The sequence below is a fragment of the Chrysoperla carnea genome, chromosome 5, assembly GCF_905475395.1.
Source record: "Chrysoperla carnea chromosome 5, inChrCarn1.1, whole genome shotgun sequence".
Taxonomy (NCBI): domain Eukaryota; kingdom Metazoa; phylum Arthropoda; class Insecta; order Neuroptera; family Chrysopidae; genus Chrysoperla; species Chrysoperla carnea.
Window position 1 is genome coordinate 46,396,035 of NC_058341.1, and position 23,242 is coordinate 46,419,276.

Genomic DNA, 23,242 nt, shown 5'->3' on the forward strand with positions numbered 1-23,242 from the left:
TTTATATATCAGGCACTTTTCAAAACAAAACAACAGAAAATAACTTTAACAACAAACCAAAAAAAAATAAATAAATAAAAGAAAATTCACTTAGTTTTTCATGACACATTCAAAAAACACATTTTGTTTTAAATGGGATTAAACGTCCTTTTTTTGGGTAATATGGTCCTGTGGTCGTTATTAACGACCCCTTTGCAGGAGGTACACTGAAATAATATTTTGTTTGTATACTCGAATATTGCGTTTAGAAGATTATCGACCGCGAGAACATGTGTATTGTAGATGATAGCATGTGTTTTGTACGGAGTTGTAGTAGTAATTTTATGTGAGTATTATATTTTGTGCGGACTGTATTAAAGCAAGCGCGATACTGACAGCCAGCATGATATTACTGCGGCTTATTTGTTGATGATGTAAAATCGGATCGAACTATTCTCGCGATATACAATGGTGGGTTACGACTTTATACGATGTTTGATTACAATATATTGTATATATTATTTATATTGTTGAGAGTTATTATTCATAACTATTAACATTTTTACCAAGGTAAAGGCATATTATTTAAAATTGAAAGTGTAAATTAAATATATATACTGTTTTCTAAAGTGCATTGTGTTTTAAATCATTCATTTTATTTCTTATCTCGTTAATTTGTGTCCTTTTTATATATTTGTTGGTGTATTTTATCTTTTAGTTAACATTCTGAATAAAATGTCATATTGTTGAAAATGTAATTGTTGTATTCATTGCTACCACCTAGTGGTGAAAATTAAATTTAAATTTTTGGAGGCAATTTATTTAATAGATCAAATATTTTTGTCGCTTTCTTGTCTGTTTTCTAAAGTGGATTCTGTTTTCAATCATTCATTTTATTTCGTATCTGATTAATTTTTGTCTTTTTATGTTTAAATATATCTTTTGGTGTATTTTATCTTTTAGTTAACATTCTGAATAAAATGTCATATTGCTAAAAATATAATTGTTGTATGCTTTGCTACCACCTAGTGGCGAAAATTGTAATTAAATTTTTGGAGTCAATTTATATAATAGATCAAATATTTTTGTCGCTTTCTTGTCCGTTTTGTAAAGTGGATTCTGGATTCTGTTTTCAACCATTCATTTTATTTCGCATCTGATTAATTTTTGTCTTGTATCCTTAAGGCTGTTTTGTACAAATTTGGCGTGAAACATTCCTTGATTTGCGATAAATTTTATAATTTTTAATATAAAGAATCGAGCGACAGTTTAATAAGAAAAATTTTTTAGTCCAAGGGCAGGTAAAAATACCCTACCATTAAAATATTGATCGAAAATTAAGCAATTTTTCTTTTGCCATTTTAATGGGAGGGTATTTTTACCTGCCATGGAACGTTAGAAAATTTTCTTATTCCACTGTACCTGGGTGTGAAAATTAACAGAGTTTTCGAAAAATAAAAGTACTCAGGGCAAGCTGAATATGAATGCCTATAACAAATCCAAATTTCAAATCGATATAGTAATGGGTAATCGCTGTGCTTGAAATTTAATTGTAACCATTCTTATCTGGAAAATCGCTTTTCTTTATAAATTTTTGTTTTCCACCTATAAATATTTAAAAGGATTTTTTTTTTAATTAAAGAGAATTGAAAAAAATACACTCGAACCAGGACTCGAACCCGGACTTCTTGGATTCATGTCAAGCGCCCTACCAATTAGGCTATTCGAGTTCTAGACACGAATGCAATTTTTTCAACTCAATGAATTTTTTTACTTTGTTATCCACTTTATTTATTATTATTACTTATTATTATTGTTGTTCACATTTAATTATGCACACAATATTTACATCATGGTCTGTTTGACTAATTTTTTTTTTAAATTATAAGGTTTCACACCAAACAAAGAATGTTTAAAATTTGTACATAACAGCCTTAAGTTGACAATCTGGATATAACATTTTGTTAATATATTTATTGTATGCAATGCTACCACCTAGCGGTAAAAATATTAAATTTATTCAATTATTTTCACACTGTTCGACTAACCCATACATTTTTAATCAATTGATAAGAAGATATTGTATTTGATTCACACAAATCATCGCCTATTTTGGGAAAAATATTTTTCTTTTCTTATTTTTAATAGAAACCCTTATTTTATTATTAACTTTCATAAGGCTCTTCACGATGATATTACATGTACTAAGTTTCATCAAGTTCTGATACAAACAATTTCTTTTGATTTTCTCGATTTTTTCTCCGTAGCTCATAAAAAAATTTCATAAAATTAGAAACATTTTTATGGCTCTGATTTGGACAAAAATTATTACATACAGTAATTATTGAGTCAAAAATTCAAAAACCGCATCCATTTAACGATATCTGATATACGTACCAAATTCGCTTATGCAGAATGATATCCAGTTGAACCTCAGAAACTTGTCGCTCAATCGCAAAATGAACCAATTTGCTTTTCTAAACAAACTAAAATTCTAACATCTGTAGTAGAATGGGAGCTTTATTAACGTACGTATGCGAAATCTGCGAGTGCGTGGCATCAGTTGGGCATTCGCAGAATTACGTTAATAAAGCGTTATCACAGGTATATCGTACAAATTTTTATCTACGCCTCTAAAATGTGAAAATAAACGGAAATTATAATTTTAAATTTGTCATGAGTTGTTTGAAAATTGGATGATAACGCTTTGTTTCCTTTGCAAGGACGCGTGGGATAATAAACTCCTTACTCACGCAAAATGAGTTGATAAGAAGTTCTTATCTCGCGGGCGTAGATAAAAATACTGCTTAATAAATGCTCATAGTTACATAGATTTTTTTTATAAAGGAAATCGGTTTGTAGTCGTGAAATAGTCTATAAAAATTCGTTTTGAAAATTGAACAATCTGAAATTGTTTTTTGCGGGGTAATTTGAACAGAACTCATTCTCATATTGTATAATTTCATTAAAAATTACAATATTGCAATGTAACAATATACTAATTTTTTATTTTGTAAAATACTTCATTTTTTTTAGAGTAGGTAATACCAAATATAAAAGCATTAAATAATCGTTTGCATTAACAGTTAGCATAATCAGCAACACAAAACGTAGACAAGAAAGTTCTTTTTTTTAATGAGACCGATCTACTCGTTCCTTCATTAAAATGAATCAATAATTAAGGAGAAAAGGATTTCATTTCAAAATAAGTTCACCATCAGTAATTGCCATTTATGAAGGTTCACTTTAAAATACTAATCCGGCTTCTGAATATGTTGCGAAAATTTTTGAAATTGAATTAACGTACGCAGCTGTTCGTAAATCTAAACACAAATTTAAGTCTTCTGCCGTTTTAATAAGAGCTTTACCGGCACGTTCCATTGTGTAAGCCAAACCAGAATGAACAATATCTCGTTCAGATGCACCAGCAATCCGGGCTTCGAATTCATTCGTTGGGGTAATTGGAACTGAACCTACTCCCTCTTTACAAAATCGCTTCTCAATGGATTTTTGTACTGAATCTAACAGGCAAAAGTTCGTATCCTTTTCATATTTAAATGTTAAACGTCCATACGAAACATGATTTAAATTTTTTAACCATTCAAAGAATGAAACCGTAACACCGCCTGCATTTATGTATAAATCGGGTATTGTTAAAATTTTTCTTTCTATTAAAATTGCATCAGCAGCTGGTGTTGTGGGGCCATTAGCAGCTTCCACAATCATTTTACACTGAAGTTTAGCTGCATTTTCTTTAGTAATAACCAATTCAGTAGCTGCTGGCATGAATATATCACACTCTCTGAACATTAAATCCCCACCAGTTTCTTCTGTTCCTGGAAAACCTTTTATGGTGCCATTGGAAAATTTATACTCATCCAGTTTTATAGGATCGATACCGTCCTTCGAATAAATTCCAACGTCTCTACCTAATACACCTACCAACTTAGCTCCAGCACGACAAAAGTATCGAGCTCCGTGATATCCTACATTACCAAATCCTTGCACAATAAAAGTTTTACCAGCCCAACCAGGTGATAAACCTATTTCATTCATATATTTTTCATTTTCAAGAAACAATGTCGTCCCGTTAAAAACTCCACGGCCAGTGGCCGCAGTTCTACCGTGGATACCACCTTGATTTATTGGTTTACCGGTGCAACAAGCATGAGCATTAATATCTCCATGTCCTACAGTTTTCTCATAAGTATCTGCCAACCAGGTCATTTCTCGCTCACCAGTACCCATATCAGGAGCGGGAACATCCAAGGCTGGTGATAAGTACCCCTTCTTAGCCAACTCTAAAGCAAATCTACGTGTAACTCGCTCTAATTCATGAACTGAATAACATTTTGGATCAATTACAATACCAGCCTTAGCTCCTCCAAAAGGTACATCCACACTAGAACACTTAAATGTCATTAACGCTGCTAATGCCATCACCTCAACGCGATTAACAAATTGACTAAATCTCATACCACCTTTGGCTGGCAACCGATGTGTACTATGTTGAGCACGATAGCCTCGAATGATTTCATAATCACCTGAATCACGACGAAGAGGGAAATTCAATTCTAAAATGGTTCTACAAGGTTGCATTAACATGGTGATTCCCTTGAATTTTTTTTTCTTTCCTTCAAGAGGAATTTTATCACGCATTTCGCTAATTAATTTATCTTCAGCTGCCACAAGTGCTTTGTGAAAATAGTACTCAACCATTTCAAAAAACTCTGGATTTGATTTTGTTGGTAAATCTTGTAGCCGTTCTGGAATGTGATGATCACCATAATTTCGTGTACTTATTTGTCCGCTCATAACTGATAATATTTTTGAAACCATGTTTTTCGTTTTTATATAGTATTTTGGTGTTAAATAATTCTTTGTCACAACCTGGTTCCCCACAATTTTAACGCAAAACATTTTAAAATGTTATCTATTTTATAACCGAAAATATATTTCACAAATAAAATGGATGTTAATTACATAATAGTTCTACAAAAAATATGACAATAAAAAAAACTTTTAACAAAAAGAAAACCGACTTCAAAAGAAAATCTTTTCCAAAACAAATTAATATGCACTAAAAAGTAAAAAAATAACGATAATATAATGCAGTTAAAATTATTGTTTTTTTTTTTTGGAGTCGGTGTCAGCTAAGGAAACAGCTCTGACAGAACAGTTTGCTACATTAGCTTGGCTGACACCGACTCCAAAAAAAAAACAATAATTTTAACTGCATTATATTATCGTTATTTTTTTACTTTTTAGTGCATATTAATTTGTTTTGGAAAAGATTTTCTTTTGAAGTCGGTTTTCTTTTTGTTAAAAGTTTTTTTTATTTCGTGATTTTTAGTGAATCTGAAGTACACTAACTAATTTTTCACTAAAAAAGAATAATCGAAATCGGTTGACGTGATATTGAGTTATTCGTCGTCTTGTCGTGTATAACGAAGGCAAATTTAAGAATCTTATGGTTTTCTCATGGATAGCGTTGTCAGAACTAGACCAAAATGAAATGGGACCACACGGGAAGCACCAGCTTTCAAATAGATAAAGAATCATCGAAATCGGTTGATGTGATATTGAGTTATTCGTCCTCTTGCCGTGCATAATGAATGCAAATTTAAGACTTTTATGGTTTTCTCTTGGAAGGCGTTGTCAGAACTAGACCAAAATGAAATAAGACCACACGGGAATCACCAGCTTTCAAATAGTTAAAGAATCATCGTAATCGGTTGACGCGACATTGAGTTATTCGTCCTCTTGTCGTGCATAGCGAATGCAAATTTAAGACTTTTATGGTTTTCTCTTGGATGGCGTTGTCAAAGCTAGACCAAAATGAAATGGGACCACACGGGAAGCACCATCTTTCAAATAGATAAAGATTCATCAAAATCGGTTCACCCAGTCAAAAGTTCTGAGGTAACAAACATAAAAAAAAAAAAAAAAAAAATACAGTCGAATTGAGAACCTCCTTTTTTTTGGTTTGAAGTCGGTTGAAAATTAGTGATAAACTTTTATATTTTTAATCCAAGACTAACTATTATCATATTTTTGGTAACCAACAAAATAGCAAAAACAAGACGTTGTAATGGGCTAGTGTAGGACAGAGGGTGTACTCAACTTCTCAAAAAAATCAAAGTGTTGAAATAGTCAGCAAAAAATAAATAATTAAAAAACTCAAAAACCCGACTGTATTAAATAAAATCTGAAAAAAAGAAACAAGACCAGTAGTTTACAAAGCGACTTTAACAGTCGGGCTCATTAATATCTAGACTCGCTCAAATCTTACCAATAATGGGCCTCGACTGTTAAAGTCGCCTACTGTAAACTACTGCTCTAGTTTCTTCTTTAAATTATTTATTTTATTTTAGACTAAAAGAACCTCTTATTATACTCTATTAAAATTTATTAAACTTATTCAATATTAATAATTAAATTTAAACATATTAATTTTGTATATTTTTGTAATCCCCTTTTAATTATCTTTATTTTGATACCCTCCTCAGGGTTGGTTAATTTTTTTTATTAACGTATTAGTATTTCACTCCAAAAATCCGCCAGTTTGTTTCTTTTTCAAACACCTATCTAAGAACCTTTTGGTTTCAAAGACGAATATAACGATACTTTAATTGTCGAAATCCATCAAACCGTTTAGAAGGTACGAGGTAATAAAGAAATTTACAAACAAATATACCTACATAAACCATTCCTTGACAATCTATTAAAAAGATGGTAAAGCACATAGGACAGCACAATGGGTCTCAGGAATCGGGGTTAATGTCGGCTCTGCCGAACCAGTCCGTCAATCTAGTCATCTATGTTTTAAAAATTATCTCATGTGATTTTCAATAAATTCTAGAATTTTACTTTGCTCTAGACTCTAACGGACTACGCCGACAAGAAACACATTTTTTTAATATCAATATTCTGGATTTTTATAGCTCCTCAGTCACGTTTCTCATTTGTAATTGTTGATAATTTTTAAAATACCCACTTGATCAACATCTTAGGCAGAGTATACAAACACATTTGCTATAGCAGTTGCATAACAAAAAAAAAGAAACTGTATATGTTGAAAGACTAATTTATAATTTAATATTAATATATTTGCACGCATTAAAACATAAAAAATCGGACAACAATTTATATAGGGGGTGCAGAAAAATAGTTGAGTCTCGAAATGGGCGGTAGACAAAATAAGTTTGAGAACCTCTGTATAGAGTATATAATGAAGTTTAAGTGAAAATAAGAGAAACAATTTTTATTCCCTATATATGAAATATGTTTGTTAAGCTAAGAAATATTGATTCTACAAACAAAATTTTTATATATAGATGTTCATAAAATCACCTAATTAGTCTACTTGCGACTGTCCGTTCGTTCGTCTATCAGATATCACATTAACTGAAAAAAAAAGAAGATATATCAAGCTGGAATTTTTATAGCGTGCTCAGATTATAAAAAGTGAGTTTTAGTTCGTAAATGAGTAATATATATCAATTAGGATCCGTTTATCTTGGATCCGTAGGACCCATCTTGTAAACCTTAAGAAATTCAACAAAAGTTTTGAAAAAATAAATGTAAAAACTGTTTCGTATGAAAAAGTAAATAACTTTTGTTTGAAATAACTATCAACAACTACAAAAGATATAGTGTGGAAATTTGTAAGAAGTTAACAGTGATTCTTTTGATTTTAATTTCCTACTAAAATCATTCGATAATATTAAGGATTATATTTTGCTTAAAAATTCGTTTCAAAGTTTGTAGATTCCATAATACTAAAATAGCCGCCATTTTTAAACTACAAGACCATGCTAAAATTTCATTAAATTCATTTCATTTGTTTAATCGAAATTTGTACATACAGTGGTTCATAAGGTATACCGCCTCAAAATGAACACCAATTTTAACGTTATTCGGTTCGATGTTGCTCAATGGTGTACAGCAAATAACAACAATGTTATGAAAAAAAGATGTTGTACTTGAGAAAAAATATAATCATTCAATACCAGGAAATTTTATTAAATTATAAGTAATAACAGAAATTAATTTTGGTGGGGGTTCGCATCTAAATTCTGGTATGTTTTTTGTATCGTAAAATATTTTATTCTTTGTTTAGTAAAATCATGTGGTTTTACTTCCAGGATTAACCATAGTTTTTTTAAATTTACACTGTGATAGTTTCAATGAACATACATCTAGAAAAAGGATCTTCAATTACAATTAAGAATAGGTAATTTTTTTTTAATACTTATTTATTTTTATATCTTGTATATGAAATATGTAAATTAAGTTTAGTACCAAGTTTATAACGGTTAGAAATATTGATGATATAAACAAAATGTCCGTGAGCACAATTACTCAAAAAACGAAAAAAGATGTCGAGCTGAAATTTTTACAGCATGATCACGACGTAAAAAGTGACTTTAAATTCGTAAACATCTTTGTTTTCTCGCTAGAATTCAAATTTAGACAAAATTCGAGTTTCTATTTTCTGAAAAAACCATAAAAGACATGTAGTAATTAAGTCTATTGATTACAATTTCATTTTAAACCTACCCGATAATATTAAGGGGATCAAAGGGGTCCATTTTCTGGGAAACATTTCCTTGTTTAAAAATTCATTTGAAAGCATATAGATTTTCGAAATTTTCCGGGAAAACGGCCATCGTTTTATCCTAAATGGCACTTTTTCCTTTAAAATATTTGATTTATAAAAGTAATACAAGCACTTATATTCAACACTGTCCATATTGGGTGTTTTAACAATTAACTCAGTCAATTGTTTATTTTCACTTGTTTATTATATTATTTATAATCAACTTTTTATACCGGGTCCTCAAAAAGTTGGTAAAACATAGAGAAAAACTATTAAAAAGTTATTCCGTAAGTAGGTACAACAATAGATGACAAGCCGTCCACAAAACTTTGATAGTCCTTTTGGAAAACTGAAACAACCATGGGAGACGTTCAAAAAATTAAAGTTTCTTCTTCAAAACATAGCTCCTTATTTTCTCCTCCTTATCCTTCAAAACATCACTCTCCTCTACTAATAATTTCTATTGAAAAAATTTGGAAAACGCCTACAGAAAAACAATTGATCCACACGATTTTCATAAAAAAATTTTTTATATGGACTATCTATCTTATATTTAAAGTGTTCCTCTATTATCAGCTAATGCCTTGATTGGATCTTTAAATGACCTAGAAAGTAACGTAGTGGTAAAAGTCTTGGTGCTGACAAAAAATCTTATTTAAAATTCTTCATTAATTTTTCAGATCTATATTAACCAAAAATGATCAAGCACAGAAAAGTTTTCGGTAACAAATATGTTGCAAAAGCAATTATTTTATCAATTTTTATACCAAATATATTATCCAATAAACCTCCTGAATGTACAATTTCCAAAGATAGTTTAAATATTTTAAAGAACAAAGTAAACAATATACTTGCAAGTGCATTCAGCAAGAATGATAAAAAAACATGCACAGCAAATTTAGATAGCACTGATAATTGCAACGAGGTTACAAATTTAATCCTATGTGGAGTTCAACATTTGAAAAATGGACTTATAAATGCTTCGTATTCTGGTTCTATTGAGGAAGTTATCAAATTGAAAAATGCATATGCAGATTTACTTGATAAATATGAAGAACAAAAAGATTATTTAACACCAAACTTATCTCAAGAAGGTAATAAGCCACAATTAGACGAATTAAAAGTGGTTTTACAAGAATTAGCATTGGTGAATTTACAAATTACGAACATACATTTATGCGTTTCGGAAATTTTACAAGGGAAAACAGAAGAGGCTCTTGAGCATTATAAAAATTTAAAATCAATTCCAATTTCTCAAATTATCGAACAATCTTATAATTTTCAAAATGGTTACGATGAACTGAAAAAATTTGAAAATATAATTAACTTTATTAAAAAACAACCCATAATAAGCAATGACATAATTTGTTACGAAACTTTGTACAAAGAAATGGATGCAAAAAATGATTTAAATAATTTAAAGATTATTTTATTAGCAAATGGTATTCGAAATTCCCCTGCAAAGAATAATCTCACAAGTTTATATTCCAATGTTGATAATTACTTAAGCAAGATTAAAGAATCATGGGCGAATGCAATCCTGAACAAGCGTAAAGATGAAAATATTGAAAGTTTTGCTAATAATTATGACGATGATTTTCGTGATATTTTAAGTGAAACTTTAGAAACGGCATTCAAGGGCAATGGGAAATCTCTTTTATTAGAAGATTTCGATTATTTAATGGAATTTATCCGAGATTTCCCGTACATTCCGCAATGTGGAGTAGCATACATGACTGTATTTGATGAAATGAAAAAGCGAAACCTCGATAGAAATACGGATTATAACCAAGTAACTAAACTTGCTTATTCTGTTAAAACAGGAATGGAACAAGCAAATTATCCAAATATTGATGATAAATATAAAGAAATGTTTGAATATGTAAAACGGAATATACCTACTTGGGCTAAAAAAATTATTTGGGATAAATGTAAATTAAAAAATCGTCATTGGGGTCAATATTTATATGCCGATGGCACGTATGTCTATGATAATGAGCGTCGTCATGTGTTCACATGGCAAAAGGGTACGCCAGAAGGTATTATGGAAGCAGAAAGTCAATGGAAATTCGAAGCTAGAGGTCAGGGTGATTTTTTTGTAATGAAAAATGTTCGCTGGAAAGAATATTTATACGCGGCTTCAGATCTTTTCGCATACAATCAAAATCGTCGTTCAGTTTATACTTGGAGAAATAAAACTCCTGTTTCCCAAGGTCACTGGAAAATTGCACCAATTGACGATGACAATTATATATCTCTTCTAAATACGCTACATAATGAATATTTGTATGTTGACGGAGCCTACGAACGGGATTCCTTTAGGCGTCAAGTTTTTACTTGGCGACCTAAAAAACTGGAAGGTATAATGGTTCAAGAAGCTCAATGGGAATTAGAATGTGATTAATGTAAAAATGTATTGCTTTTCAAATAAATTTTTTGTATAGATACTCCTCTTGGTTTAGTAGGTAATAAATAATTTTTAAATATAAAATTCCTGTAGGTAATACATAATTTTTAATGCTGGAAATAAAAAATTCTGAAAATCTTTTTAAATATGTTTTGAGTAATAGCTCTCTTTAAAGTATAAATTTTAATAATATCTATTATGTAGTTTCTAATTGATTTGCAACCTTTAAACTGGGACTCCCAACTTTGTGAACTTGGATTTTTTCGAGCCTATCTTTATTCGGAATATATTCAAAGTATCTTAAATCAAACTTGTTCAGAAATTGGAGAAACAAATTTGTATTGAAAATTAACGATTTAAGTAACTAAGAAAAACTTTTTGAAAAAATATTTATTAATTTTGTTTTTCAATTTAAATAAAAATCATTTATGAGAATTTTGATCAAAATTTTACTAAAGTCGATTTTGGTACAAGATATAACGTTGCGATTTTATTTTAAATTTGAGTACTTATGTAGTTCACATCTCCAGAACCAAAATTTAACGGACTTTTGTCAGTAGCAAAGTTTTTATTAAAATAATTTGTTAGGCGAAATTTTAGTTGACACCTACATTGCTGAGCAAATAGTGGAGCATAGATTAGCTGTTTCTGAACTTTGTGCATCATTGTCTTGCTCAGAAATAAATTAAACACCTACATTATATATATTCTTTGTAGCGTAAGAAAAATATACATAATATATGGGGGTGCTAAATTTACAAAGTTATAAAAAACCGCGTTGTATGAGCATGTTGATGAGCGTTGTTGAGGTATTTCTAGCCACGGCCAATAAAAGGTGGTTTATATTTAAGAAAAAAAAAAATTAATTTCATACAGAGTATTTTGATTTCCACATTTTGATTTCCAAGTAGATTTTGTCACTTTTGGAATTTCAGACCAGTTAATGTGTCCGATTTAGTCCCGGTTTACAACCTTAGATTTTATTTACCATGACTTAAAAAGTTTACCACTTACCGCTTAATTATAGGTAACTATTCATAGAGTCCTCTCATAGAGTATGAAATATGTCCACTTGGAAAAGGGGCATTCCACTTGTCCCATTTTTATTATAAGATCTCCCTAGGTACAAAGTGAGGACAAATTTCTTACTAAGAAACTTAAGAAATTAATAAAAAATTAATTAATTAACATTTTAAAAAAAAAACATACGGAAAAATAAATTTATTAAATACTGGGAAAGTCCGAAGTCAATTTAAGTGGGAGTCATATATATAGGTACTAGTTTTTTTTAACTTTTTATATATAATTACCTACGTTTTTATACCATGTATATATAAAATATACATAGTATATTAAGTTTAGTTCCAAGTTTGTAACGCTTAAAAATAATGATGCTAGGAAAAAAATTTTGTCATAGGTGTTCATAAAATCACCTAATTGATCCATTTCCGGCTGTCCGTCCGTCCGTCCGTCGGTCCGTCTGTGGACACGATAACTCAAAAACGAAAAAAGATATCGAGCTGAAATTTTTACAGCGTACTCAGGACGTAAAAAGTGAGGTCAAGTTCGTAAATGAGCATCATAGGTCAATTGGGTCTTGGGTCCGTAGGACCCATCTTGTAAACCGTTAGAGATAGAACAAAAGTTTAAATGTAAAAAATGTTCCATATCAAAAATTAAACAACTTTTGTTTGAAACATTTTTTCGTAAACATCACTGTTTACCCGTGAGGGCGCCAATTAGACGGAAATTTTATAGTATGTTCTATACTTGATTATCAGTTATGTATTTGTCACATGTTTGTATGTGTAATGTGATAAAGAAATCAACACTGACTATGCATGGTATTTCAACAATTAACTCAATCAATTGTTTGTTTTCACTTGTTTTAAATATTTTTTATTCAGTGTTCAGTTTTCGTAAATTAAACATTACAATAAAATAATATGCATTTATTTTTTTTTTCCAGTACATACAAGTTCAATTCGAATATTTGATTAAGAGTTTTGGTTCAGGGTACTGGAAGTTTGTTGAAGAATAATAAAGGTAATGTTTGTTTTATAATTAAAATTACAGGCCAAAAAAGTATAACAATGACCTTACGAGTAATTACTACAAAAGCAAAACTTGCATTATTTCGTTAAATTCAGTGTACTGCCATTTTAAAACAAATATTAAAATTTTCTGCAGAGCAGCATACCGGCAAAAAGAGACGCGTTTTTAGCTTTGTTGTTTCCAATATTTTTAAAAATAACCAATTTACAAAAATTTGTTTACCGGCCACAGATTTTACTGTCATTTTTTATCCATTTTTTTAAGTGTTCTTCACGATGAAATGAAAATCGCATAGAAAGTGTGAATCCGATGACAATACAGTAATAACCCGATTGGTGAGACCGAGGGAAAGTCGCGTAAGTTGAATTCGTGTATGTCGAGGTATATGTTATTGTATGAGATAATAAAGTATAAAACAGGAAGATTTAAAAATCGCATAACTTTGAAATCGCGTCAAGGGGTTATTTAATTGGAGATATATTGTTATACAATATTATGAAAAATATAAATAATAGAAATATGTTGAGAACGTCGTAAAATTAAGTTGATTACATACATACGCTTTCATTGTACTAAAAAGTAAAAAATTATTTCTTATAGCATGTTTCATCCATATATGACAATAAAAAGCTCCGGATATAAAGACCACATTAAATAAAATATAATTACAATTGGCTCAAGCTTTTACATGCAGTAGCATACAGAATACTCAGAGAAAAAAATTGTTACTTTTTTGGGCAATCAAAACTTTAAAAATTATTTTTATTTTTTTTACTGTTATGGGAGCTTGGACTAATTATTTTATTTTAAATGATTGTTGTAGATAAATTTGGACCAAAAATGATTATAATTGGCAGAAAATACTTTGCAAAATTAACTATTTTTACAATTATCATTCAAATTACATTATCTAAAAGTTTTCAAATTAATGAACCATTAAATGAGTCCAAATTACGAATAGCCAGATCGTTGAACAAACCATCTGAATGTACTATTTCTAAGGATAGTTTAATAGATTTAAAAAATGAAATAGACGATATACTTGCAAATGCAACCAGCAGCAATGATAAAAAAACATGCACACTGGATCTAAATGATCCTGATAATTGTACCGAGATAACGAATGTAATCCAATGTGGAATTCAAAATTTGAAAAATGAACTTGTTAGTGCTTCGTCTTCGTATTCAGATTCCATTGAAGAAATTATCAGATGGAAAAATGCATATGGAAATTTGATTAATAAGTACGAAGATCAAAAAGAAATTTTACTTGATAAAAACAACAAGCAAGGTACAAACAACAGTAATCCTCAGTTAGAAAAATTACAAACTGACTTTTTAAGATTGGATGAAGCGTTAAATACTTCATTCGGAAATTTACAAGCTATTAAAATTGATTTATGCGTATCGGAAATTTTGCTAGGCAAAACAGAAGAGGCTCTTAGACATTTTAAAGAATTAAAATCAATTTCAATATCTCAAATTATTAAACAATCGTATAACTCTAAAAATAATCACGATGAATTGAAAAACTTTGAAAGTATAATTGATTTCATTAAATTACAATCCACAGTAGATAATGAGATAATTGCTTACGAAACTTTATACAAAGAAATGGATTCAAAAAAGGATTTAAATTCTTTAAAGATTATTTTATTGGAAAATGGTATTCGAAATTCTCTTGCAAAGGATAATCTTACAAGTGTATATTCAAATGTTGATATTTACTCAAACAAGATTAAAGATTTATGGGTGGATATAATTCTTTACAATCGAAAAGATACTAAACTTGAAAGTTTTGCTAAAAATTATTCCAATTATTTTAGTGATATTTTATATGAACTTGTAGAAAAGGCGTTTAAAGAAAATACTTCAAAATTTGATAATATTATCAATTTTATACGAGATCTACCGTACCTTGAACAGAATATCATTGGATACAAAAGTTTATTTGAAGAGATGCAAAATCAAGATGTATTAAATGGAATTTTAAAGCTTGCATACTTTATTAAAAAATCTATGGAAATGAAAATTTTTTCTGATATAGATGAAAACTATAAAATAATGTTTATAAACTTAAAATCGAGCATACCTTCTTGGGCTCGAAAAATTATCTGGGATGGTGATAAATGTAAGTTAAAAAATCATCGTTGGGACCAGTATTTGTATGCGGATGGTAATCATTTTTACGGTTCAAATCGTCGCCATGTGTTCACATGGCAAAATGGTAAACCAGAAAGTGTTATGGATGCAGAAAGTCAATGGAAATTTGAAACCAGAGATCAGGGTGATTCTTTTACGATTAAAAATGTTGGTTGGAATGAATATTTATACGCTGCCTCAAACCCATTTGCGTTCGATAAAGATCGTCGTTCGGTATTTACTTGGGGAACTCAAGAATCAGTGTTACAAAGTTATTGGAAAATTATTCCAACTGATGCTGAAAATTGCGTATCTCTTCAAAATACTTATCATAAAGAATACTTGTATGCAGACGGTGGTATTCAATGGGACTCATCTAGACGTAGAGTGTTTACCTGGAGAGTCGGGCAGCCTGAAGGTGTAATGATTCAAGAATCAGAATGGAATTTAGAATGTGAATAGTTAAGTGAAAGTTTATGTTTTTTAAATAAGTGGTTATCAAAATTTTTGTGAATTTTTTTACTTTTTTTATTCAGTTTATATATGGAAGGAGAGAGTGAAAAAGAATTGAAGTAAATATGTGGAACATTTAAAAAAAATGCGATATAACATTTAAGCTTGAAGTTGAAATTTCTAACAAATTTGCTCTTGAAATTTTTGGAAAATCTTGTGATCCCGATCAAGTCATGATCCAAATGCGAAACCTTTTAGAAAATAGACGTTGAATACCTATCCTGAAATATGAGAATTTTTGAATACCTAGCCTGAAATATGAGATCCAATAACTGTTTCCTCAAATTTCATGATTTTTCAACATAATTAACTTCCATAGAATAGAATAGAATTGTAACATTTTGATCTTTACCCGGCTTTATTTCTCAAAGTAATAAAATCGTTTACTATTTCAAAGTTTTGATGATTACTTGCCAATTTTTCCATCAATAATGCTAGTTTCTACGTATCTTTCAGTATTCCTGGAATAAAAGTGTAAAAACCCTTGAGTGAAATCCTTAAAAGTTATTTAATCGTTTGAATATTAACGAATTTTGATATATAGTTACGTTTATAAAAGAGGTATGAAATGTAAAATAGATTTATTTTAATACTCTGTACATTTTTAATACACATTTAATAAATAGTCGCTTACATAAGTGTCACTTGTTTGAACTGTATGTTTCGGCATTTTCAACAATTTTTAAACGGCCACAAATACTAATAAACAAAATAAAATTCCTAGTTGTTAAATTCTGTTTTTAATCAAATGTACTACTGAGGTCACCAAATAAACTTTTTTTTAAAATAAAATAGCTACTCAGCAGTAATCGAAGATAATTATTTGCAATTATTACATAAAACAGTTGATTTCCCATTTTAAAATGCTAATCCAGCTTCTGAATATGTTGAGAAAATTTTTGAAACAGAATTAACATATGCAGCTGTTCGTAGATCGAAACCTAAATTTAATTCCTCTGCTGTTTTAATAATAGCTTTACCGGAACGTTCCATTGTGTAGGCCAATCCAGAATGAACAATATCTTTTTCTGATGCACCACAAATTCGAGCTTCGAATTCTGCTGATGGTGTTATTGGAATTTTACCAGCACCTTCTTTACAAAATCGCCTTTCGAGTGACTCTTGTACTGAGTTTAATAAATGATAATTTGAGTCTTTTTCGTATTTAAATGTTAAACGCCCATATGATACATGATTCAAATTTTTTAACCACTCAAAAAATGAGACGGTGACACCACCTGCATTTATGTACAAATCTGGAATCGTTAAAATTTTTCTTCCCATTAAAATTGCATCAGCAGCTGGTGTTACGGGTCCATTAGCAGCTTCAATAACCATTTTACATTGAAGTTTATCTGCATTTTCTTTATGAATAACTAATTCAGTGGCTGCTGGCATTAATAAATCACACTGTCTATATAATAAATCTTCACCAACTGCTTCGGTTCCTGGAAAATCTTTTATTGTACCCTTGGCAAATTTATATTCGTCCAATTTTATAGGATCAATACCGTCTTGGGAATAAATCCCACCATCTTTCTCCAAAACACCTAACATTTTAGCTCCTGCACGACAAAAGTATCGAGCTCCATGAAATCCTACATTACCAAATCCTTGCACAATGAAAGTCTTATCAGCCCAACCAGGTTTTAAGCCTAATTCATTCATATATTTTTCATTTTCAAGAAACAGTGTCGTTCCGTTAAAAACTCCACGACCAGTGGCCGCAGTTCTACCGTGGATACCACCTTGATTTATTGGTTTACCGGTGCAACAAGCATGAGCATTAATATCTCCATGGCCTACAGTTTTCTCATAAGTATCAGCCAACCAGGTCATTTCTCGTTCACCAGTGCCCATATCAGGAGCGGGAACATCCAAGGCTGGTGATAAGTAACCCTTCTTAGCCAACTCTAAAGCAAATCTACGCGTAACTCGCTCTAACTCATGAACTGAATAACATTTTGGATCAATTGCAATACCGGCTTTAGCTCCTCCAAAAGGTACATCCACACAAGAACACTTAAATGTCATTAAAGCTGATAATGCCATCACCTCATCACGATTAACATGGCTATCAAATCGCATACCACCTTTGGCTGGCAACCGATGTGTGCTATGCTGAGCGCGATAGCCTCGAATGATTTCATAATCGCCTGAATCACGACGAAGAGGAAAATTTAACTCTAATATGGATCTACAAGGTTGCATTAACATAACAATTCCCTTGAATTTCTTTTTCTTTTCTTCAAGAGGAATTTTATCACGCATTTCGCCGATTAATTTTTCTTCCGCTGCTTTGCATGCCTTATGATAATAGAATTCAACCATTTCAAAGAAATCTGGATTTGATTTTGTTTGTAAATCTTTTAACCGGTCTGGAATTTGATGATCACCAAAATTTCGTGTAAAAATTTGTTCCCCAATAATAGATAACATTTTTAATGCTACGTTTTGTTCCTTGGAGTAGCATTTTGTTGTTAAATGAAGTTTTGGTATCAATTTAACACAAAACATTGTAAAATGTTTATCTACTTTAAACCTAAATACTTTGTTTATCGAAAATTAGGTTTTAGTTACTTTTTTCCTAATAAAATATAACAAATAATTGTGAAAAAAAATACATTTGTTTACGTAGTGTATTCCTATAGTTACTCCTATAGTAAAAAATGTTACTGTTTCGATCAAAAAAACTCATAATTTCATTTTCAAATATTTACCTAATAATACAGGGAATAAAAACATTTCACTTCGGAAAAATTTCCAGAAAGATGGACTTTTTCATGAACATTTTATTTGTAGTTTTAAACAAAACTGTACGTTACAACTTTTAGAATAGAATTTTTCTTTTAATTTCCTAATCTACAAATTTGATAAGTACTATTTTTTTCGATAACAGTGGCCGTTAGCGAAATATTAGCGAAAAATCATATTTTTGACCTCGGATAACTTTTGTTGCGGCATTCGGATTGATGGAGACTCTTGGAATTTTGTTTAGAACAAACAGAAGGTTCATGCAAAATTCCAGCTTTCCGGGAATTACTCCTGCTTTCGCAAAATTATATTAATCCAATGAGCACAGAAAAATTGCTTTACCTTTATAAAACTGAAAGTTAATCTGAGGTTCGTTTCATCATTATTTTGATTGGTTTTGTACAAATTAATTATAAAAAAATCCTCGAAAAAAAAAACTATTGGAAATTTTCAAAAATAATTTATTAAAAATTATGTAAATATATAATAACAATTATTTACAAAACTCTTAAAAATATTTTAATAACGTATAGCGTAACAAAAAAAAAACACGGTAATATTTATTTTATCGTCTATCTAAATTCTAAAAGTACATTACAAGATAAGGCTGTTTTCATTGTAAAAGACCTTTATGCAGTATAAAAAACCTTAGGATTGGATGAAAAAAACTTAGCAAATACTTTTAGTTCAGTAGGAATCACCGCAAACAACTATTCCACCTCAACTTTTTATACGATTTTCTTTAAATTGTCCTACTGATGATACAAACTTTCGCAATTTGATTCAGGAATATTGCTTAAAAATTTCCCGATCACTTCGAAAAAAATTGAGGTAGAATAGTTGTTTGTACTCATACGCTGATTCCTATCGAACTATTTAGCTTGTAAGTTTATCAAGCGAGTCAGACTTTTTGACCGGAAATTCTAAAATTTGGTTTAAGTTAACACTTAAACATTAAATACGGAAAGTTTTTAGAAATAAAAACATTTAAAACTAAAACATTTTTGGAAAATTATAAGCTAAACGTAACAGTGCTTGAAGTGAAATCTGTGAAACATCATTTTTTTCTCAATTTTGTTTATAGAAACTTGTTAATCAACTTTCGGACCTTGTATGGGTCACTAACAATGAACTTTATAGCAAATAATAGAAATACATCTAGTATTTTTATATAAAAACTCCAAATAAATTCGAATTTTTTAAGTTTATTCATCAAACCTCAATTATATAAAATGTGACAGTCTTTACCTTATTGATTGATCAAAAAATCACTTTTTATAAAAGTTATATGTCAAAAAATCTTTTACAGTGTGATTCAAACTTAATGTAAATATCGTTCAGCATAATGTACTGTTTCGAATACAACTTCAACCATAATTAATATAATTATCATCCACTCCAATCGCGTATGATGTTTATCACTTAAATGTGACGATAACAATTCAATTAATTCAAAACAATGGTTCAATTTTTCATTCATTACCTAAAAAAATGGGTATTAGTTTCTAGAAATATGATTACAAAGCCTTTTACAGGCAAGATCGGATTAACCATTAGACAGAGTAAGCAACTGTCTAGGCCCACACAAAAGAGATTGAAAATGTTTCATTTGAGAGAAAATTTAATAGGAAAGTTTGGATCCCCAACAATAGGTATTATGGTTATTTTCGATGCATACCATCAGTTGATGAAATGTTTCATACCTTCATAACAGAACCATCTAGTATCGAATAGTAGAAATAATAATATTGGATGCGTTACGTTACTGCAAAACTAGAAGTTGTGTCAGAGGAAAAAGCTAAATTAATTATTGAAATTTATTTGCCTGTACTAAAATTTCTAACAGATTTTATGACAGAGACTGACGATGAAATTAAGAGGCTTGTACAAAATTTAGTGAACATTATCTCGAGGACTTTGAGCTCGTAAGCAAGCAAATCAAGTACTTCATCTTAGAATTACAGGATACGATTAACTTTAAAGATATTACAAACCATTTTGTATCCAAAAAATTAGAAAAGTTAATACTTAAACTTAACGTATTTCACAAACTATTCTATTTCAATTATCGTTTTTTATTGCATAAAACAAGAATAAAGTTAAAACACTGGCGTCTCATTTTACTCACATCGCTTCATCAACTTGAAAAGAGCTGATGATCTTCAAACGGCTGAAAAGGAGGCCCGAAAATTGCATTATCTAGGGGGTTCCAACATGGTTAATCCAACCATTTTTACAGGTTTTGAATCTTAGTCTTATTAAAGAAGTACAGATCCAGAGAAGTGAGTAATCGAGGTAGGTGCTACTTGCCTAAAGTAAGGGAGCCTACATAATACGGTCGGAGAGCTGGTACTTATAATAGGGAAAATAACTTTTGACGATGGAACGAGTAGTTTTCTGTACCTCAGAAACTTGTCACTCAATCGCATAATCAACTACATTTTTGTAATTTGATATTATTTAAGGTAATCACGACCCAAAAAAAGATAAATACCAATCTCATTTTACTATTAGATGAAGATTTTTCCAGAATCGCTCTGAAATAAAAGCTTTTCGTACAAGATTTTAAGCGATATCAAAAAACAAGTCACACAGTTGTTAAATGGACTCGATTTGTATTTGATATTTGGATCAAAATTATCCTATTGACTAAAATCGCATTCGAAAGATGATTTTCCGGATCAGTTTTTCAATCGATAACGTGGTATATTTTTCAATCGTTCAATTATTAATATTCAAAAAAGTAATGCAATTTTTAATTACCTTTGTTCGCCTTGGTATACTAAAATAATTACATGTTTGTGTATATAATACTTCCAATTGATCCCGTTCCCAATAAAAATCCGGTGTATCCAATAAATCTGAACTTAAATTAATCAAATGGCGTAATGCAAATAATTCACCATGTTTGCGTAATACGTCATCTTGTGTCATTGAAATTTTATTACCCCTTTTCAAATCTTCTGTTACAAATGCAATTGATTCTACATAACGGTCCAATGATGCTTCCCACATACCTAATTTCACTGATAATGCCATTGCATTGGAAAATGCATATTTTTCATTTGATAAAGTTTCACCTTCCTTATCTTTTATTAAAATAAAATCACCATTTTCTATATAGCATGGCCTACAAATAGAAAATTAAAATTAAAATTTGAATTTTTAAAAATTCTAAAAACAAATGAAAATTCTAGAGTAAATTGACATTGGCGTCCTAAATGTACAGCTTTAAACCAAGCTTTTTCAAGTTAGTACTGCCAAAAGTATTCAAAAAAGTGAGAAAATGACGAAAAATAAAAATATTATACAAGGTGTTCCAGTAGTGGTGAACAGCAGAAAAGTGGTGGATGGGGATGGAGTTCCAAGTTGAAAAGTCCTATTCAGTTCGTTAATTATTGCTTGTTTTTAAGAATTTTAATTTACTTATTAAACTGCGAAAAAATGATGAAATACCAAATTATAGTAACTTTTATTTCCTATAACTTATCATGACAAATTCAGTCCTAACAGTAGTCGATTCTTAAAATTAAAAACAATGATTATTAATGAAGCCCTTCGTCGTTAATACCAAATCGAAAAACGCCAAAAAGATTATGGATTTAAATTCCATCCACTGTCCATCGTTTTTTCTGCCGTTTTTAACTTTTGGCACCCTGCATATTATTTAACTAATTATAATTATTTTTATCAGTAAGCGATGAAATTTTAATTGAAAAAATACAATTTATTATTAGTTTAAAAATTTCTCTAATTTAGTTTGAATTTCAGGGAATTTTACTGAAAGGTTTTAGGGACTTTTAAGGATTTTATTTGAGCTGGCAATCTTTAGAGAATTGAATATTACCTATTATCTGGAACATATCTATAATCCATAATTTCTGCCTCTTGCTGCACAAGTAACTCTCCATACCGATCTTGTTCATAAGATTTAATTAAATTTAACAAGTTACTACTTTCTAGTTCCCCAACATTCCATAACACAATCGTACCTTCCCTAAAGAAAAATATTTCACGTGGTTCATCTTCAACTTGATACTTAGCTGTAGCATGTATAACATTAATTTCCGAATCGTTTCGATTTGCAAATATTTTCGGTTCATATAAATCTTGTTTAATCAATCCTTGGAATAATGGTTCTAATTTATATTCTTCTGCAGTAGCAAAAGCTACTACAGAAAATACACCAGGTGGTTTTGGTTCATCATCTTCCAAAGCTGTACGTTTTTTACGAATTGGTCGTTTTTTCATTTGTAATGCTGAAATGTTCTCGTGTATTCCTTTCATTGAAGACAATTTTGATTTGAATATATTAAGAGTATTTGGCGTATTCTTGGATTTGAATGCAGAAGGAGATTTAAAAGTGCTGTAATTCAACTTAAAATGAAATAATAATCTAGCATCGTGGGCTGTTACTTTAGTAATCTGCGTTAACATATTTCGTGTAATACTTAAAAATGTAAAATTCATTTTATCGCTTAGCCTTAAAAACCTAAAATTATCAAAAGTTTATAGTTACATAATATAAAATGACTTGTATAAAAATTATTACGTTAATCTAAATAAACTTTAATCGAACCTTTCTAAATAAATAATCTTTAAGTACTTTCTTTAATAAGTTTTATATCTAGCATAGCTTGATTTTAATAAAACTGACATATGATTTTATTTTAAAAATCGTGCGTGATTCTTATGACACAAAAAGTGAATTTACATATGCGAATAATATAAGTCTGTGAGTTTTGATCAGTGTTGCGGTAGATTCAGATCTATTTTTTTCAGGGGAGATC

General features: G+C 30.0%; 4 protein-coding genes across 5 annotated transcripts; 1 reads left to right on the plus strand and 3 right to left on the minus strand.

The window, feature by feature from the left end:
- Positions 1-3,213: 3,213 nt before the first annotated feature.
- LOC123300944 (glutamate dehydrogenase, mitochondrial-like) lies at positions 3,214-4,896 on the minus strand. The gene has a single exon (XM_044883623.1). It carries the CDS (start codon positions 4,816-4,818, stop codon positions 3,226-3,228), a length of 1,593 nt encoding a protein of 530 aa, XP_044739558.1. The 5' UTR covers positions 4,819-4,896; the 3' UTR covers positions 3,214-3,225.
- An 8,016-nt stretch (positions 4,897-12,912) lies between these two features.
- On the plus strand, positions 12,913-16,211 carry LOC123300942. Of its 2 annotated transcripts, XM_044883620.1 has the most exons (4): positions 12,913-13,034; positions 13,308-13,399; positions 13,867-15,646; positions 15,722-16,211. In XM_044883620.1, exons 3-4 carry the CDS (start codon positions 13,884-13,886, stop codon positions 15,759-15,761), a joined length of 1,803 nt encoding a protein of 600 aa, XP_044739555.1. In that variant the 5' UTR covers positions 12,913-13,034; positions 13,308-13,399; positions 13,867-13,883; the 3' UTR covers positions 15,762-16,211. The 2 variants fall into 2 exon arrangements, with proteins under 2 accessions (XP_044739555.1, XP_044739556.1); XM_044883621.1 differs by lacking the exon at positions 13,308-13,399.
- Positions 16,212-16,504: 293 nt separating this feature from the next.
- On the minus strand, positions 16,505-18,246 carry LOC123300943 (glutamate dehydrogenase, mitochondrial-like). The gene has a single exon (XM_044883622.1). The coding sequence runs from the start codon at positions 18,213-18,215 to the stop codon at positions 16,557-16,559; it is 1,659 nt and encodes a 552-aa protein (XP_044739557.1). The 5' UTR covers positions 18,216-18,246; the 3' UTR covers positions 16,505-16,556.
- A 745-nt stretch (positions 18,247-18,991) lies between these two features.
- On the minus strand, positions 18,992-23,070 carry LOC123300945 (required for meiotic nuclear division protein 1 homolog). Its single transcript, XM_044883625.1, has 4 exons — positions 23,032-23,070; positions 22,300-22,944; positions 21,216-21,582; positions 18,992-19,935 (listed from the first exon to the last, which is right to left on the minus strand). The coding sequence occupies exons 2-4, from the start codon at positions 22,920-22,922 to the stop codon at positions 19,774-19,776; spliced, it is 1,152 nt and encodes a 383-aa protein (XP_044739560.1). The 5' UTR covers positions 22,923-22,944; positions 23,032-23,070; the 3' UTR covers positions 18,992-19,773.
- Between the last annotated feature and the right edge of the window lie 172 nt (positions 23,071-23,242).